General features: G+C 51.4%; 3 protein-coding genes across 8 annotated transcripts in view; 1 reads left to right on the top strand and 2 right to left on the bottom strand.

Annotated features, from left to right (window-relative positions):
• Positions 1-1,057, bottom strand: part of Snapc4 (small nuclear RNA activating complex polypeptide 4) — a 19,907-nt gene extending 18,850 nt beyond the window's left edge. Inside the window, exon 1 of the mRNA XM_050155100.1 lies at positions 931-1,057. Coding sequence (XP_050011057.1) covers positions 931-989 — 59 coding nt within the window. The 5' untranslated portion in view covers positions 990-1,057. The remainder of the gene's footprint in view (positions 1-930) is intronic.
• Positions 1,058-2,333: 1,276 nt separating this feature from the next.
• Positions 2,334-9,390, bottom strand: Entr1 (endosome associated trafficking regulator 1). 5 transcript variants are annotated; one of them, XM_050155119.1, is made up of 10 exons: positions 9,221-9,390; positions 8,988-9,137; positions 8,601-8,669; positions 7,787-7,902; positions 7,088-7,498; positions 6,220-6,293; positions 5,717-5,828; positions 5,306-5,368; positions 4,864-5,003; positions 2,334-3,313 (listed from the first exon to the last, which is right to left on the bottom strand). In XM_050155119.1, the coding sequence occupies exons 1-10, from the start codon at positions 9,288-9,290 to the stop codon at positions 3,217-3,219; spliced, it is 1,302 nt and encodes a 433-aa protein (XP_050011076.1). In that variant the 5' UTR covers positions 9,291-9,390; the 3' UTR covers positions 2,334-3,216. The 5 variants fall into 5 exon arrangements, 4 of the variants coding, with proteins under 4 accessions (XP_050011076.1, XP_050011075.1, XP_050011077.1 ...); XM_050155118.1 differs by lacking the exon at positions 8,601-8,669 and adding an exon at positions 8,695-8,775; XM_050155120.1 differs by lacking the exon at positions 8,988-9,137.
• Positions 9,388-16,985, top strand: Pmpca (peptidase, mitochondrial processing subunit alpha). 2 transcript variants are annotated; one of them, XM_050155114.1, is made up of 13 exons: positions 9,388-9,504; positions 10,248-10,450; positions 10,830-10,909; positions 11,101-11,183; positions 11,576-11,670; positions 12,259-12,359; positions 12,658-12,921; positions 13,138-13,230; positions 13,308-13,426; positions 13,524-13,614; positions 13,781-13,843; positions 14,781-14,925; positions 16,040-16,985. In XM_050155114.1, exons 1-13 carry the CDS (start codon positions 9,437-9,439, stop codon positions 16,207-16,209), a joined length of 1,575 nt encoding a protein of 524 aa, XP_050011071.1. In that variant the 5' UTR covers positions 9,388-9,436; the 3' UTR covers positions 16,210-16,985. The 2 variants fall into 2 exon arrangements, with proteins under 2 accessions (XP_050011071.1, XP_050011074.1); XM_050155117.1 differs by lacking the exons at positions 9,388-9,504; positions 10,248-10,450 and having other exon boundaries at positions 10,854-10,909; positions 11,578-11,670.
• The last annotated feature ends 128 nt before the right edge of the window (positions 16,986-17,113 follow it).

Below are 17,113 nucleotides of genomic sequence, written 5' to 3' on the forward strand. Positions count from 1 at the left end.
CTCTCTCTCTCTCTCTCTCTCTCTCTCTCTCTCTCTCTCTCTCTCTCTCTCTCTCTTTGTTTTTGGAGACAGGGTTTCCCTGTGCAACCCTGACTGGTCTCGACCTCAGAGATCCGCCTGCCTCTGTCTCCCTGTCTCCCAGGTGCTGGGATTAAAGGCTTGTACCACCACCACCCTGCTGCACACATTTTTAATTCTAGCCTTTGGGAGAACAGACAGATGGATCTCTGAGTTTCAGGCTATTAGTGAAATCATGTCACAAAAACAAACAAACACAAGTTCACACTCATATTCAGAAATGAAGAGAAACATTCTGCTCGGCTTGACCTTTTACTACCGAGGTGTTGGCAGCAGCTTTGCCTGATTGCATCAAAACAAAGCAATCCCTTCAGCGATGTCATTCCTGAGCCTTACTTCAACCAAACTCCTTACTTCAACCAAGTTTGGTTAGAAGCAGCCAGATCTACAGACCTAGCAATAACCATTGCCACTGGACCCCTGACCTCCAACGAAAAGGCAACGTGAGGCGACAGAAATTCCATCTCCCACCCCCCTCGTGCTGTGAATGAAGAAAAGGTCACATGTTCAAGCCTTCACTGACATCAGAGGCGCCTTTCTGCCTGACCCTTCTAAGGGCATAACCCGATTCCGGGCTAGGCAGTTGAAGGCCCAGGCACCCTTCGTGGCTGGATTCGATTAGCCACGCTTGATCCCTGGGGCTGCGGCGCACTACCGGGAAGAGCAGCGGCTGGAAGCGCAGCACTGTGCAAACCTGCTGCGTCTCACCAGCTGCTGGACCTCGGCTGAGCTCGGGATGCGGGCTTTCCGCTCCGGCAAGGTAGTGGCCACACCGGGCCTCGGATTCCCCACGCTGCTTGCTCCGCCCCTCCAGGACACAACGCCGGCTAGCTGCAGCCCGCCCGTCCTCACCTGTTAGGCCGCTCTACACACTCCACAGCCTGTTCGGTCGCCCAGGCGACCACACGCATATCACGCTTCTAGCGGGCCCAAAATTCAGCAGGCTCGTACCGGAAGTCCCGCCCCGGGCATGGCGCAGAGCATGCTGGGACGGGGTCCTAGCGAGAGGCTCAGCTTCTTCGAAGTTTCCTGGGAGTTCCATTGTTCGTCCCTTGGTGTCCTGGGTTTGGGTGAACGGCCAGTGAGGAGGTAGCTAAGTACTGTTACACATTTGGCGACTTTGGAGCCCACAACCCGGGACCACCTGAAGTGAACATTCATTCACTGAGGAACATTTGCCTGACCTGTCTTAGACGCCAGCAAATCTACAGGGCTGGATAGAGGAGTTGGGGGTCTTCCTCGTGTCTAATAATGCGTGTGAGTGGCAGGGGCAGGGTAATGGTTTGAGGCACGAGATGGTCAGCACTTAGGAGGCAGATCTCTGTGAGTTCAAGTCCAGCCTGGTCTACGCAAAAAATTCCCGGACTATATAGATCCTGTCTCAACTAAAAAAAGTCTGGCCCAGAGTTGGGATTGGTCAGGGTGAGTCTGGGGCTCTGAAGCAGACCTGCAGGTGCCTGGTATTTAATCTTTCCTGTACAAGGACCTGTTGGTGTGGGGAAAGTCTGGTATAAACTGTCAGGCAAAGCCAGGTGATGGTGGCGCATGCCTTTAATCCCAGCACTCGGGAGGCAGAGGCAGGAGGATCTCTGGGAGTTCGAGACCAGCCTGGTCTACAGAGCTAGTTCCAGGACAGGCTCCAAAGCCACAGAGAAACCCTGTCTCGAAAACAAAACAAAAAAAAAAAAAAAAAAAAAAAAACAAAAAAAACCAACCCAAAAACTGTCAGGCAAATATCGTACTTGTCACTTTAGAGCCGTTTGCCTTTGCTCCACGGACACTTGGCGCATAAACCAAGGGAAGCGCACAAAGAGCTGTGCAGCCCCATCTCACTCACAGTGGTGGGGGCATGCTGAAGGAATGCTCTAGATGGCAACTCTGCAGGCAAAGGGGGCAAAGGGAGCACTAGCCCAGTCTCCCTATGTGTCCCTCCACTTTGGGTCTGCTCTGAGCCAGACAACAGTGGGGGTTCTTGGTAGCTAAGTTAAAGGGCCCAGTAGTTTCAAGATATCTGATGTTAGGCTTCCATTCACCCAGCCTCAAAATTGCAGCAAGGATGTGGCTCACCCATCATACTGACAATGTAGTGATTTCTGCTATGTGCCCTGACTCCAAGGTTCAAGAGCCTGGGGATCTTGACAGTGGGCAGGCAATGACAAAAACGTCCTCTAAAGATGCAGACATTGAGGTTAAAAGAGCAGGGTAGCTCTCAAGCATGAATCCCTGACAAAGCCAGAATGACAAGACAGTACAAATGAGCTTCAGGATTTATTTAAGACAAGAAAGCTGTCGATCTCAAAAAGGGGAAAAGAAAATTTTAAAAAAATCTATAGGAAAATGGTCCCCAAGCCCCCACCCCTCAGTACAGCACAGGGTGCCGATCATGCCTTGCTTGTCCTTGAACTATCAGAGAGCCCAGAGACCTGGTGCTGACTCCCCAGGATGTGTGTGTGGGTCCTTTAAGTTTCAGTCTGAACTGCATTATGCAAAAGGCTCATTGACACATAACATGAATCAGAACTGACAGCCCCAGATGGCTTTCTAAGGGTGAAGGCTCACCGGCGGTGAGTTTACAAAGATTTGCAATGTGGAGTATCTGTGACCTTGGTTGGTACTATGGTCCTGGTGGGAGGGCAGTATCAATTGGTGCTGCCTTACTGAGGTTGACTGCAGGAGCCACCCTGTGGAGACCACAACGTTGACCATCAGCTAGTGAGGTACTAAGTGACAGAAAAAGGGCGTGAATCCCTATATAGGCTCACTTCCACATGGGCTCACTTAGTGTTCGGCTTATCAAAGTTGAGGTTGAGCCCAAGTTTATCCTACAGGTAAATTCAAGAGGATAGTGGAAGAGGCTTCTTATGAAAGTGATTTCAGCTTTAGTGGTTTCTAAAAACTGCTGGATTTTATAAAAATGCCTTCCAGTAAATCTGTGAGTCTATCGACAGTGGGACTTTCCCCAAAGGACTGCAGGTAAACCGTCAGTGCAAAGCTGGAGAGGAGCCCACACTGCAGGGGGCCAGCAACACTGCTTAGGCCAGGAAATGCTTTGCGGAAGACTGCATAGTTAGGGGCACGTTTGGAAGATGTGGTGGCACAGGTGCAGAGGTGGTGCGAGCTGGTGGTAGCTAGTGGTTCTCAAGAGTCTGCCTCATCTTTAACTTCAGTAATTCTGTCGATGGACTTAAGGATTTCAGCAACAAGGTTCAGTGTCTCTGCTCCAGACACCAGCTGCCTGAAACAGACGGATACCAGGGCCATTATTCCAGCTGTGCATAAGCAGCCAGCAACACAAAAAAAGGCAAGGGTCCCAGCCCAGAGAGAAAGTTCCTCTACTCAACCAAGGTTTGGCACACTGGACTTTGTGTGCTTGTCCTCAGGCCTACATGCCTGTGCATTGGCCAGCGACCCTGGGTCTAGCAGCAGAGCTCAGGGAAAGACGACAGGTATAGATGGCAGGCTGGAGATCAGAGAGTTCAGCAGAAACTGATTCTGAGTTTTGGTCTTTGTCTAGGCCAAGGTGGTGGTGCAGTGCTCTCGATGTGGGCAGCATTCACTGGGAGCTACATTCCTAGTCATGAGGGGAACCACAAGCAGGACTGCTATGCTCTCGTGTGAAGAATGTCAGATAATGAAATACATTTCGACAGGCTTGGCAGGCTGCAGCCTCACCAACAACTGACCGGTGCACAGTATGCTCACTGTGGCAGTCTTCTGGACAAGGGGGAAGTTACATCATCCCCTTTATTCAGAGCTGCGGGCTCTGTAGGTAAGAGAGCTAGATTCGAGCTGTGGTATCATCTACCTACATCTTCCAGGTGAGGAGGTTCTCTGGGACAGATTATAAATAAAAATTGGGGGCTGGAGAGATGGATCAGTGGTTAGGAGCATTGGCTGCTCTTCCAGAGAATCAAGGTTCAATTCCTAATACTGACATGACAGTAACTCCAGTTTCAGGGAATCTGACACCTTTACACAGACATGCATGCAGGCAAAACACAAATGTACATGAAATAAAAATAAATTTTGGACGAGTAGTGGTGGCATACACCTTTAATCTAGCACTCGGTAGGCAGAGGCAGGCGAATCTCTGTGAGTTCAAGACCAGCCTGGTCTACAAAGCAAGTCCAGGACAGGCTCCAAAGCTACACAGGGAAAACCCTGTCTTGAAAGACCAAAACAAACAAATAAATAAAAAAAATTTTTTTTAAAGAAATTAAAAAAAAAAATCCTGCCTGGCAGGTGGTGGCCCACGCCTTTAATCTTAGCACTTGGGAGGCAGAGGCAGGAGAATGAGTTTGAGGGTCAGCCTAGTCTTCAGAGTTCCAGGCCAGTCAGGGCTACACAGAGAAACCCTGGCTCGAAAAAGCAAAACAAAGCAAAACAAAATCCTAAACTAAGCATGATAATGTATACTTTTAATCCTATAACTTGAGAGATAGAAGCAGGGGATCTCTGTGAATGTGAGGCCAGCCTGGTCTATACACAGTTCCAGAGCCGCCAGGGCTATATAGTGAGACTTTGTCTCAAAAAACAAGCCAGGCATGGTGGTGCACGCCTTTAATCCTGGCCTAGCACGGCAGGCGGATCTCTGTGAGTTCAAAGCCAGCCTGATCTACGTAGTTCCAGAACAGTCAGAGCTACGTGGTGAGACCCCATCGCAAAAAGAAGAGAATAACCGTGCTTGACTGTGTATAGTGTGAGCTAGAAGGGTAGCCAGACCACTCAACACATTTCCTTTCCTGGTCTAGTCAGACTGTAGAGCCAGGCTATCCAGGGACTCACTTTATGGATGCATGTGCACTGTTCATGACAACATGGAGGTTCTGCAAGGCCACATCGGTGTTCTGCTTCACAACTGCCAAGCTGGCACCCTGGCCTGACCGCAAGGCTTCATTCTCTCGCTTGAAGTTGGAGAGCTGCGTCTACAAAGAGGGTGAGGAATTAGTGTCACAAGCAACCCAGTGGCAAACTGCATCACACCCAAGAGGCACAGACTTGCACATGGTGCTGAGCCTGGCCCTGATCTACTCACAACTGGCACTTCTTGCCCTGTAGCCCATGCTGGTCATAAACGTCTGACTATTCTTTTGCCTCAGCCTCCTGAATGCTGGGATTATAAGCAAACAGCACCATGCCTGGGGCACGTTTTGTTTCTTCCCTGAACTCACATCTCTGGGACTTTACAAAGGAAGGAGCAAACAGTGAAATCCTTCTTTTCACTTACCTGGAGCAAACTTACTTCCTGTTTCAGCTTCAAGACATGATTTTCTGCTTTTACAGCTCGTTTCTGTGGACCCCCAAAATAAACAACACACATCACTAAGGCTGTATCAGTATAGGACACTTAGAGCAACAGACAGCAGTGAGCTAGAACCTCCCTTCCTGGCCACTCTGCCCATGGATACCCATCCCTTAGGACCTGGGCTCTACCTCGGCTCACCAACAGCATTGGGGCCCACCTACTCAAAGACACAGCCTGTTTATAGTATCAGGGAATGTTGGCCTACCACAGAACACATACTCAGCATGGTGAGAGACTCAGGGTCCAGCTGTGGACTCTGGCAACAGCAGCAAGTGCCGTCTCAGCAGCTTCTTGTCCCCTGCCCACTACCCCAGAGCAGAGCCCCCTCCGTACGGTCATCAGTTCGAGGTTCTGTTCGACTTGCTGGACCACTGACTCCAGGTCATGGAAGTCACTCTCCTCCTTGATCATCTTCGCTTCCAACTTTCGTTCAAGCGTCCTCACCCTCAGTAAAGGAAACACTGAATTGAGTTCTCCAGGCCACTGTCAAGGATGCTTCCAATAGCACTTTAGACTGATTAACTGGAGAAACCCACTAGCCCCATGGACGGAGCAGCTGCCTCAGGCAGCCACAAGGCGGCAAGGACCTCCAGCCACTGCTGTTTCATACTCCCAGTGGAAGGCACAAATACCATTTCCTCAAGCTCTGCCAACCAAGGCAAAGTTCAGCTGACTTGTGTCTGGTGCTTAAAAAGACTAAAACAGAACATGAGACGTTTGTTTGCTGCTTTAAGGGATATGGAAGACAAGCGGCTAGGCACCTCATCCCTTGGAACCAAGTTCTGTGAATGGTAGAGAAGGTCTGTAAGGTGATGCCTAACTACGAGTTTACATACATGTCTGTTTGAGTTTCAGAGAAGCTCTGAACCTCACTTAGCTTTCTTCTGAGCTTAGAATTTTCATCTTTCAGCTGTAGAGAGAGAAAAAAATCCTCATTAGACACCCTTGCTACTGTGGAGCATACTTCTGTTCTAGAATATTCTCTTTGGGCAGTCTGCAGGTGGAACCCAGAGCCTTATGCATTTGAGGCAGGGCTGAGTGTGGAGACACATCTCACTTGCTCATGAAGTATCTTTTTGAGGCAGCATCTCCCGTAACCAGGTTGCACTCTAATTTGTTCCTACATGACCAAGGATGGCCGTGAACTCTTGTTCCTTCTGCCCTCACTTTCCAAGTGTTGGAAGGACAGCTGTGCATTACCACACCCAGCTCCAGAACTTAAAACACCCTAGGTCAATGGAACCACCTTCCGGCCCTTAGATGACCGTGGCAACAGACTTGAATGTCTCCAGGTGATTGGTTTTAAAACCTTCCTTCACATAGGACACTCAGCAGGATATCCCCAGGCCAACATTTCCATTCATTTATTCTAGCTCATGCTTGCCCGACTCCACTCACCACAGTACTCCTCAGTCTGCTACACTAACAGCACAGTCAGAGCCAACAAAGGGGAGAGTGCTCCACGGAGAACTCCCATTTTCTCTCTTAGTTTTCAGGACCCAGGACCTCTCAAGTGTTGGAAAAACACGCTACTACTGAACTACATCTCTAGGCCCCTCTCTAGGGGAAATTCTACAGCAGGATACTACATGACCAATTGTCTTGTCTCTGGCATTAAGCCCAGGCTGCCCAAGAAGAGGAGGACCGCACTCTTCCTCTAGAACACTGCCCAGCTCTGTCTGGTGCCGCCCAGCCCTCACTCACCGCTTCATAGCTTATCTGCAGCGTCCGCAGGTGTCTGTCTCCCAGCGACTCTCCGAGAGCTGTAAAGTCTGCATTAGGACTCCCAGCTGGAGATGTTGGAGAGATCCTTGAGTCGGTGTCACTCAGTGTCCATGGGGGCAAAGAGTCAGGACCTGCCAGCTCTGATGTGTTGGAAAAAAAGGACAGGTAGGTGCCACAGGGCGAGGAATTCTCTGTGGCCCTAGAGGAATGAGTCTGCTCCACGGCGGACGGCAAGTAGGTGCCATTCCATCCATCTTCTTCCTCCTCCTCCTCCAGGTTGCTGGCTCTTGTTGGGTCTTGAAAAAATGGCTGCTGATATTCCAGGCCATACCCCATGGGCTGGGAGGCAGGGGAGCTGTGGTCTAGTCCCAAGGGGTGCCTCGAGGCTTCCTAAAAACAGTGGAGACAAACACTGAGACCTGCGAGCCGATGCTCGGCCTTCTTTCTGCTCAGCTTGCACAAAGAAGGCCTAGTTCATCTACCAAAGGGGCCAAGCAGCTGCTTCCCCCCCCCCCCCCCCCCCCCCCCCCCCCCCCCCCCCCCCCCCCCCGCCGCCCCCGCCNCCCGCTTCTCCATCAGCTGTCCTGCTTTGTTCCCCACACTCAAATGTCTGTCTCCAAAGCTGTGCGTTAGAAGAGACGCTGTCTAAGGCAGCCACCGACAGCTTCCCAGATGTACCTTCGGGTAAACTCGACTGTTGGTTGTGTCTTCTTTTGACAGGCTGAGGTTCTTGGTTTTCAGAAACTCTTTAAAGGAAAACGGATTGGCTTCTTCAAGGTCTTCAAGTTTGTCACCTGAAATGATGGACACCACAATGACTGTTAAAGGAGCCAACCACATCTTATGTTACCATCGTATTTCAACTGGGATTCAAAGAATGCCATAGGACAAAAAAGAGACCCAAAGCGAGTAGAGAACTTGGGTCTCCCCCAGATATCCCTTGTTACCTTGAAAAAAAAAAAATGCTGTACCAAAGATCAAATCCAGGGTCCCACACACACTCAGGCAACTGGTCTAACACTGAAGCTGCCCAGGGAATCTTCCAGATGGTTAAGGCTGACTTGACTTCACACGCTCAGTTTGGGCTAAAGGGTACTCCTGTAGGAGCGTCACAGCTCCAGTGATGCCACAGTGCCCAGAACTGCTCCGTCATCCCTTCTTCTGACCTTTTCTCTGGATTACCTAGTTGACTAGCCTCTACCTCCTTCCACACCTACCACACTCCAGTTACTTATGTGGGTCTGTCTCTTCCAGGTGCCAGCCCCTGTAAAGGGGGCTCCTGTGACTTGTGTCCCTTTGATGATACTCTCCACCTCCCAGGCACCTCTTGACATCTTAGGTCATTTTGCCCTCACACCTAGTCTCCAATCCTTCGGTTTCTAGGGCTCCAGGCACACCCATTAAACCCTGTCATTCTGACTGTTCACGGCCAGAGCACTGCCTGGCATCGTGTCTGAGGAAGAGGACAAGAAGAATCACTAAGCTACTCTACCTCCAAAGCGCGTCTCATGGGCTCCCGTCGGACTTTGCTTAGTACATTTCCCCTTTCCATAGCCAAAATCTGCAAAGAGACATTGTCAGCTCACCGTAATCACAGCAAGCCTTATGACTGCAGCATTTGTCCAGGGAGGTGAAGACCGCAGACCGCCTGATTCCCACTGACTGGTCTGGGAATAGGAGAACGTCTCCTAAAACTGGGCGCAGTACACTACACACTCCTGCGCGCTCACTAGGTCCAGCCCCTGGCCTCTCCCAGTCCGGTGGGCTGAAGTGGTCTCCGAACTCCACCGGACACTGACCTTCCTGCCTTGGGGCGGGCTGTGGGGAGGGTTCCCCGCGCTGCCCGGCTCCGCACTGCGGTCGGCGCCCCGACTCTCACCTGTGTCTCCTACCGGAGCCAGCACCGGGCTGGGTACATAGCACATAAACGTCGGCCGAAAGCCGAAGAGGTGGGGGTGCAGGTCCCCGCCATGGGGGCGCTCACAGTCTAGCTGGGGGAGACAAGACCGGCGCTCATAGAACGCAGGAGCTGTAAGCGACAACGAGAGCGGCTTCACCGCGGGCCGCCTCCGCCCGCGCCCCCCGGCCCGGCCCCAGTCGCGCGCCGCTCACCGTCAGGAACCACGAGGCTCCGCGTCCTCGATAGTGGGGGCGCGCCCGGCCGCCGCGCGTAGCCCGACATCGCCGCGCCCTAACCCGGCCGCGACCCCATGGCCCACCGCGCCGCTGCCAGCTTATGCCCGACCCGGCACGGCCGGCCGGAAGCCAGCGCCGAACGCCGCGGGGCGGGGCAGGAAGCGGAAGTGACCGCAGAAGCGCGGCGGCGCGATGGCGACGGCTGTATGGGCGGCTGCGCGGCTGCTTCGGGGCTCTGCGGCTCGGTGCGCGCGGCCCAGGTAAACCGAGGCGTGACTCGGCGCGAAGAAGTGGGAACTCGGGGGGGGGGGGGGGGGGGGGGGGGGGGGGGGGGGGGGGGGGGGGGGGGGGGGGGGGGGTCAGGCACCCTAGAGAACTGAAAAGGAGTATGGGTCCTGGAGCAGAGCTCTGAGCGTTGGGCCTGAAGAATGAGCCCGGGACTGGAAGCTGCTTGGAGGGGTTGGTAGTCTGCCGGCTGGGGTCTTCCAGACCCCAAGACAGAGCTCCGAAGGGCAGGGCTCGCCCTGGGCCTTATATGCGGCAAATGGTTTCTCACACAGCCTGCTGTCCAGAATGGGCAATGAAGACTCAAAGATCTGGGGCTGGAGAGGCGGCTCAGCCGCTAATCACCGATTGCTTCCTCCGGGTTTGGTTCCCGGCAACCACATGGTGGCTAACAGCATTCATATTGCCACTTCAGGGGACCCAGCGCTCTCTTCTGACCTCCTTGGACACCAGGCATGCGCGTGATGCACATACATACGTGCAGGCAAACACTCAAACACATAAAATAAGAATAAATAATTATTTTTCTGTTAAAAAGGATCCAAAGGCCTGAACCAGCGTGCCTGAGATCCTATGGCAGAACCTGGATCTCTATCGCTTTACACATTCTGTTGAGGACCGTGGAATAAATTCCACTGAAGACTTCGCATGCACACACATGTGGTGCACATGAGTGGTCACCACTAGTGCATGTAACTGGCTGCTTGCTCTGTTGTAGGTTTGGACCTCCTGCACACAGACAGTTCAGCAGTGGTGCCCCATACCCCAACATCCCCCTCTCTTCTCCTTTACCTGGAGTGCCCAAGCCTGTCTTTGCTACAGTTGATGGACAGGAAAAGTTTGAAACCAAAATTACCACGCTGGACAATGGGCTTCGTGTGGCATCTCAAAATAAGTTTGGACAATTCTGTACCGTAGGAAGTAAGTTCTGTTGGCCTGTTCAAGGTGGGCTCTCGGTTTGACAGCTGCAATTAGCATGTCCATCATGGACTACTCACAGGGGAATCTTGTAAATCTTGAAAGCTTATCCAAGATGTGAATGATGGCATGTTTGGAGGTGGTGTGTAGGGTATTCCTCGCCCTCCCCATTTTACTTTTCTGTAATTTTAGAAGTTTCTATCATGTATAGATATACATTAACGTGTGTGTGTGTAAGACCATCACCTAGGATAGCAGATGTATTCATTGCCCCCACGTAGTAATGACTGGCCAAGTTACAACCATGGTTTTGAAAGCTTTCTGTTGATTAAATATGTTTTGACTATCTGACATAACCCTTCAATTTTCTTCTTATTACCAGTTCTTATTAATTCAGGATCACGATATGAAGCGAAGTATCTTAGTGGAATTGCCCATTTTTTGGAAAAATTGGCATTTTCGGTCAGTTTCTAATTTGTAATTTTTATGACTTAATTTTTTCTCTATTTAGAACTTGTATTAGTTAATGGTTCTATTGATGCTAAATCGTTAGAGACATATATATAATTTTGTGTGTTTGAAAGCAAAAGTAAACTTTCCTTAGTATTTCCTGGGTTTTGGATTGCTTACTTAAGCTTTTCTTATTTTTATAGTCTACTGCTCGATTTGACAGCAAAGATGAAATTCTGCTTACCCTGGAAAAACATGGCGGTATCTGTGACTGCCAGACCTCAAGGTATTGTGTGTCCATGTGGAGCTGTCCTCTTCATCCTTGGCCATACTCTGGGAGTCCCTTGAATCAGAGAGGCTGCAGAGATTAGCAGCCGGCCTGATGGAGTGCGGGGGACAGAGAGCATAGCGTGCTTGTTTCTTCCTTCCCTGCCATCCTGGGAACTTGTCCAGGCCTTGACCTGTGAGGGATGCTAAACGAGACAAGCAGGCCCCTGACAGCTGTCTGAGGGTAGTCTAGCTCTACCAGCTAGTTATTTAGCTGGAGAGACTTCGTCTATGGAGAGAGGGGAGTCAACTCAATCTGGTCTGTTGTATCTTTGGAAAGCCTCACTGTGGGCATTGGTGGCTCCTCTGATCTAAACCTAGCACCTTCCATTGTGGCTTATTTCCTTCCAGAGACACCACCATGTATGCTGTGTCTGCAGACAGCAAAGGCTTGGACACTGTGGTGGGCCTGTTGGCTGACGTGGTTCTGCACCCCTGCCTGACAGGTGTGGCTTTGTGACTGGGTAGTTAGAGGGGGCATCTCTCTAAAAACACTAAAGGGTTTGCTGAAATTCTGTTTCAGAATGCCTTTCATCCTGTGTGTAAACACCTAATGTCATCCATGCCTACACAAGTTTCCCTGGCATGGTCTCCATTGTTCCCTGGCCTTGCAAATGGTTGGACCTAGAGATTCCTGTTAGGATCCCAGAGGGAACAGCTGCTGGTCTGTAGCAGCTACCCTTTGCTGAGTTTTACAGCAGCCTGGCCTCATGTCATAGAGCCTGACTCAGTTGGTGTCTGTTTTCTAAGTGCCATCACATCCACCTTGTGTCACCCCAGGTGTGTGTTTTGGAACAGACAGCAGGTGAGGCAGCTGAGCTTGGAGCAAGTCCAAGGGACTTCAGAACAGAACAAGACAAGAGACCGGGGTCTCTACTATTCATCTGCACGTTCCTAAACGCTCCCTTTAAACGCAGGTGCTCTGAGGCTTCCCCTAAGAACTGATAATAGCACCTACCAGGCTCAGCTGCTCGGGCTTAGTGCTGCCTTCTGCCTTGTTGGTTCAGACCAAACCTTTGTTTGGATTATTGCAGATGAAGAAATTGAGATGACGAGGATGGCTGTCCAGTTTGAACTTGAGGACCTGAACATGAGACCTGACCCAGAGCCACTGCTCACCGAGATGATTCATGAAGTAAAATAGGAGTCCGCATGTGCCTCTCCCTGCTGTTGGCCTTGCAGGTGGCGAGGCTTATAGAACAGGCTTAGCTCCTTAGTATTCTGAGACAGCTGCTATACTGTTCAGGTTTAGTGAGTGCTAAGATAGACATGTGCCACCTCTCAAAAAAAGAGGGCAAACCGTAGATAATGCCCAGCTTTTTTTTTTTTTTTTTTTTTAATCACAGATGGGGCAGTAGACCATGTTGGGGAGTCCTGCCTCAGGGGACCTGAAGTTTTCTTACTTTTGTTTATTCTCCTTTTCCCTGTTGCAGGCTGCTTTTAGGGAGAACACAGTGGGCCTGCACCGGTTTTGCCCTGCAGAAAACATAGCGAAGATTGATCGAGAAGTGCTGCATTCCTACCTGAAGAACTATTACACCCCCGACCGCATGGTGCTTGCTGGAGTGGGAGTGGAGCATGAGCACCTGGTAGAATGTGCCAGAAAGTACCTCCTGGGAGTTCAGCCTGCCTGGGGAGCTCCTGGAGCTGTGGATGTTGACAGATCAGTGGCACAGTACACTGGGGGGATTGTCAAGGTAACTCAGCAGGAAGGGGGCAGGGCTCGTGCCATATATTCTCCGGATATGTGCTTTGATGGGTGTGTGTGATTCCCCTTAGTGTACTGTCCAGCACTGACAGCATGAGGACATCCCTTGTTCAAGGCCAGAGTTGACAGGGCTGAGGTCACCTGGTGTCTATTTGCTTAGTGGAAGGTTTGCTGGTCTTGCTGACATGTGTCTGCTTGGTTACAGGTGGAGAGAGACATGTCCAATGTCAGCCTTGGTCCAACCCCAATTCCTGAGCTCACACACATCATGGTGGGACTAGAGAGCTGTTCCTTCCTGGTGAGTCCAGGTATGATCCAGGTGCATCAGTAGGGCCATGCCACTGTGACTGACTGCTGTGACTCTACATTCCACAGGAGGAGGACTTCATCCCCTTTGCCGTGCTGAATATGATGATGGGAGGAGGGGGTTCCTTCTCTGCTGGAGGGCCTGGCAAAGGCATGTTCTCCAGGCTCTACCTTAACGTGCTCAATCGGTAGGTACCGCTGGGCTACTGCTGCTCATGCACGGACTGTGCTGACACCTTCCAGCCATCCTGCCGCCGTCACCAGGACACAATATATCCCCCACAGGCACCACTGGATGTACAATGCAACCTCCTACCACCACAGCTATGAAGACACAGGCCTCCTGTGCATTCATGCCAGCGCAGACCCAAGACAGGTAAAGGCAGCACCCGTGCCTGTGCAGCTCTTAGCCCTCTGCTCTAGTCCCACTGCAGTCTACACTCCAGAGCAGTAGCGCAGCTCTAGCGCAGCTCTAGGTGTGGCGGCAGGAGTAAGTCAGCAGGCCCTGCTCCAGCTCACCCTTGTCTCATGCTCCTTTACAGGTTCGAGAAATGGTGGAAATCATCACAAAGGAGTTTATCCTGATGGGCAGAACAGTGGATTTGGTGAGGCCTGGAGCATCCCTTGCACTGGGAGCCACTTAACTCACACACCTGCAGGAGCCACAGGCTGGCCATTCTACTATGGAGTCAGTCTCCTGAGCTCTATCCTAAGAACACTCTGTCCCTCTCAGTGGTTACGGGTTTGCAGAGCACTGGTGCAGTAGATGTGCTGGAGCATGTACTTTGCCTTCCCTTTCTGCATGATGCACGTTTTCTTCAGTGATCACATGCCATATACTGGGTTTTTTTAGGAAAAAAGGCAGCATTATTGAAAACTTAAAATGCCCTTAAAAATCAAAAGCATGGCACGACGAGGTAAAGCAAATACATACCTGCGACCCCAGCTCTCGGGAAGTGGAGGCAGAGGGTTATGAGCTTAAGGCCAGCCTAAGCTAATATATAAAACAAATCAAAGTCTGGGGGTATGGCTCCGTGGTAGAGAGCTTGCTAGGTGTGCTCAAGGCCCTGGGTTCCACCCCCCAAGCGAGGGCAGACATACTCAGCTCGGTCTGTCCCCTTGTGGTCCTGATCCTTTTTGAAGTACACCCTTGGCTAGAGGCTCGGCTGTTATTCTACTGCCTCCTCAGTAGCTCTAAGGGCTAGTGGCCTGGGTCCTGTGCTCTGGATTCTGAGCAGCCAGAGTCTTTGTTTCATCAATATCCTCTGGTTTCCTGTGTAGCTGAGTGTGGCTTCCCCATTGCATGTTGTTTTCCTGTGGTTCCAGAGACTGGGCATGTGTCTGTCTCGGGTGTGCTGAAGGCCTTCCCAGGACAGTTCCTCCAATACTCAGGAGGTGTACCAGACTGGAAACCAGACTGGGAACAGCATCTCCACTCTGCCCGTCTTTGGGTACATGGAACCGTTTTACTGGGACATGTTCTGGTCAAGCCCTTTGCCAGCATGAACCAGCTGTAGGTGACTGGTGGTGTCTGGCCCTCAGGTGGAACTAGAGCGGGCCAAGACGCAGCTGATGTCGATGCTCATGATGAACCTGGAGTCCAGGCCTGTGATCTTCGAGGATGTGGGGAGACAGGTGTTGGCTACACATTCAAGAAAGTTGCCCCATGAGCTATGCGCACTTATTCGTGAGTATAAACAAAAGCCTGGGTTGGGCTATTTAAGACTGCCCTGGAGCAAATAGACAGATGGGTCCACTGTCTGCCACAGCACAAGCTTTGCCTTCCCCAGCAATGTGGCAGGAAAAACCTGGGTAGAACTCAGATTCTATTCTGAGCTCCATCCTGGACCAGCTAGGCTCCTCAGCCCTGGGAACTAGGTGGTGCTAGTGGTGGAGCAGTGTCCTTGGCTGGGCACTGCTCATTGCAGGCTCTGCCCTGTGGCTCTGGCAGTATGTCTCATGTCTGCAGTCTTCTGGAACTGGGTGTGAAGCTTGGTACAGAACTGTAGGTAGGGGCACCTGTCCCGAAGACACCTCAAATAATCTGCCTGGGCTTGGAGTCCTCATGGTGTGGGACAGGTGCCTATTCTGCCCTCATGAGGGGCCTCATCTTCTCTAAAAAAATGAGCTGACCTGGTTGTGGTTCTGGAGGATGGATTGCTGGGACCCCTTTGAAGGCCAGGCTGTGTGTGCATGGCTGCTGACAATGTAGCACTTGAGGATGTGGTCTGGAAAATAAAGTGGACTTAGGACAACCCATTCTGTCTAAACATGAGACTCCTCTTGGGGTGGCTATACCCTCCCTTGTTGGATTGTTTTTTTAAGTCTTACAGACTCACATCTCAGATTGACCTCAAACTCTGGGTCATTCAGCTTGGCCTGAGCATGCCTTACCCTGCCTGGCCACCTTTGTGTGTTTGAAATGGTGTTTCTTCTGCTGCACAGGGGATTTGAGACAGGGTCTTAATGAAGCCCAGGCTGATGCCAGTCCTGACCCTCTTGCCTCTCCCTCCTGCGTGCTGGGATGACAGGTGCACAGCACTCAGCTAGAAAATAGTTTTAAGCCACTGTAGTTCCCCACCTAAAGGAAATTTATTCTGACTTTGCTCTGACTCACTCCTGGTCGGTCCAGCTGTAGCTGAGTTTCTGGATCCCTCGGCAGTGCCCACCTCCACCCCCACTTGTGGAGATGGTGTAGGTCAGGGCTCCTCGGCCTGCCTTTGTGAGTGGAATGCACACATAGTCGGGATAAAGATGGAGACTCTGCTCTTTTCTTCACTGCCTCTTGCTCTCTGTTTTAGGCAATGTGAAGCCAGAAGATATCAAGAGAGTTGCTTCCAAGATGCTCCGTGGGAAGCCTGCTGTGGCTGCCCTGGGTGATTTGACTGACCTACCCACCTATGAGCATATCCAGGCAGCGCTGTCCAGCAGAGATGGGCGCCTGCCCAGGACATACCGACTCTTCCGGTAGAGTCCCTGCGGGGCCCTTGAGGGCAGGCTGCGGAGTGCTGTGCATGTTATTGTTGGTGTGGACACTGTAAGGACGGCTGGCTCTGTGAGCACTGCCAACAGTGAGACTTGGAGAGCCTAAATGAAAGCTACTGTCGCCACTGCACCTGTGTCTCTAGTACAAGTGTTCTTTACTAAGGAGTGCCCGTCTGGCCACTAGAGATTCTAGAACCAGGAAGGCTGGGGAGTAGGGCGCAGGCTTGAGGTCGGATCAGAGATAAAGCATTGCAGCCTAAAGCGTACAGGGTCTCACAGCAGAGTCCTGACTGGCCTGGACCTCAGTATGTAGACACCAAGCTGGCCTCCATTATCCTGGGAATCCAAATAGGAGTCACCATGCCAGTTGAGCCTCCCAGTTATTTACAGAGCCCCATTTCTAGTTTCCCACCTCATCTGCACTGGCTTCAATGTTTAACTGACATTCCCTGGGTAAACTAATGGCTGTCTAAATGTAAATGGTCATCACTGCACTTTGCCCCCATCCCAAGACTTGATGTTGTTCATCTTGGGTCAAACCTGGGATGTTCAGGATTACCTCAGTCCTTTTAAAGGGCCAGAGAATGTCCACAAAAAAGCATCAAAGGCGGTGGTGGTGCACACCTTTAATCCTAGCAGGAGGCAGAGGCAGAGAGATCTCTGTGAGCTAGAGTCAGCCTGGTCTACAGAGTGAGTTCCAGGGCAGTCAAGTGTACCCAGAGAAGCTTTGCCTTGAATGCTGCCCCTCCCCCCACCCCCCAACCCCCCCAAAAAAGCACCAAACCTTATTCAAATCAGCAATAGTGGAAGCCACTGAGGCAGAAAGCTAGCCTGTGGGAGGTTGGGGACAGACGGACATGGGAACATTCTGAGCTTCATTACCACAAATC

This window comes from Alexandromys fortis, unplaced genomic scaffold (assembly GCF_014885135.2).
Source record: "Alexandromys fortis isolate MF-2015 unplaced genomic scaffold, M_Fortis_MF-2015_v1.1 scaffold_72, whole genome shotgun sequence".
NCBI lineage: Eukaryota > Metazoa > Chordata > Mammalia > Rodentia > Cricetidae > Alexandromys > Alexandromys fortis.

Coding starts and splice junctions, on each gene's coding strand:
- Entr1 (XM_050155118.1), bottom strand. CDS start 9,290: ATGTCGGGCTACGCGCGGCGGCCGGGCGCGCCCCCACTATCGAGGACG. Junction 7,903..8,694: donor TAAGGCTTGCTGTGATTACG/GTGAGCTGACAA, acceptor CCATCATTTCAG/GTGACAAACTTGAAGACCTT. Junction 5,829..6,219: donor TCTGAAACTCAAACAGACAT/GTATGTAAACTC, acceptor TCCTTTACTGAG/GGTGAGGACGCTTGAACGAA.
- Pmpca (XM_050155114.1), top strand. CDS start 9,437: ATGGCGACGGCTGTATGGGCGGCTGCGCGGCTGCTTCGGGGCTCTGCG. Junction 9,505..10,247: donor GCTCGGTGCGCGCGGCCCAG/GTAAACCGAGGC, acceptor GCTCTGTTGTAG/GTTTGGACCTCCTGCACACA. Junction 14,926..16,039: donor TGAGCTATGCGCACTTATTC/GTGAGTATAAAC, acceptor TCTCTGTTTTAG/GCAATGTGAAGCCAGAAGAT.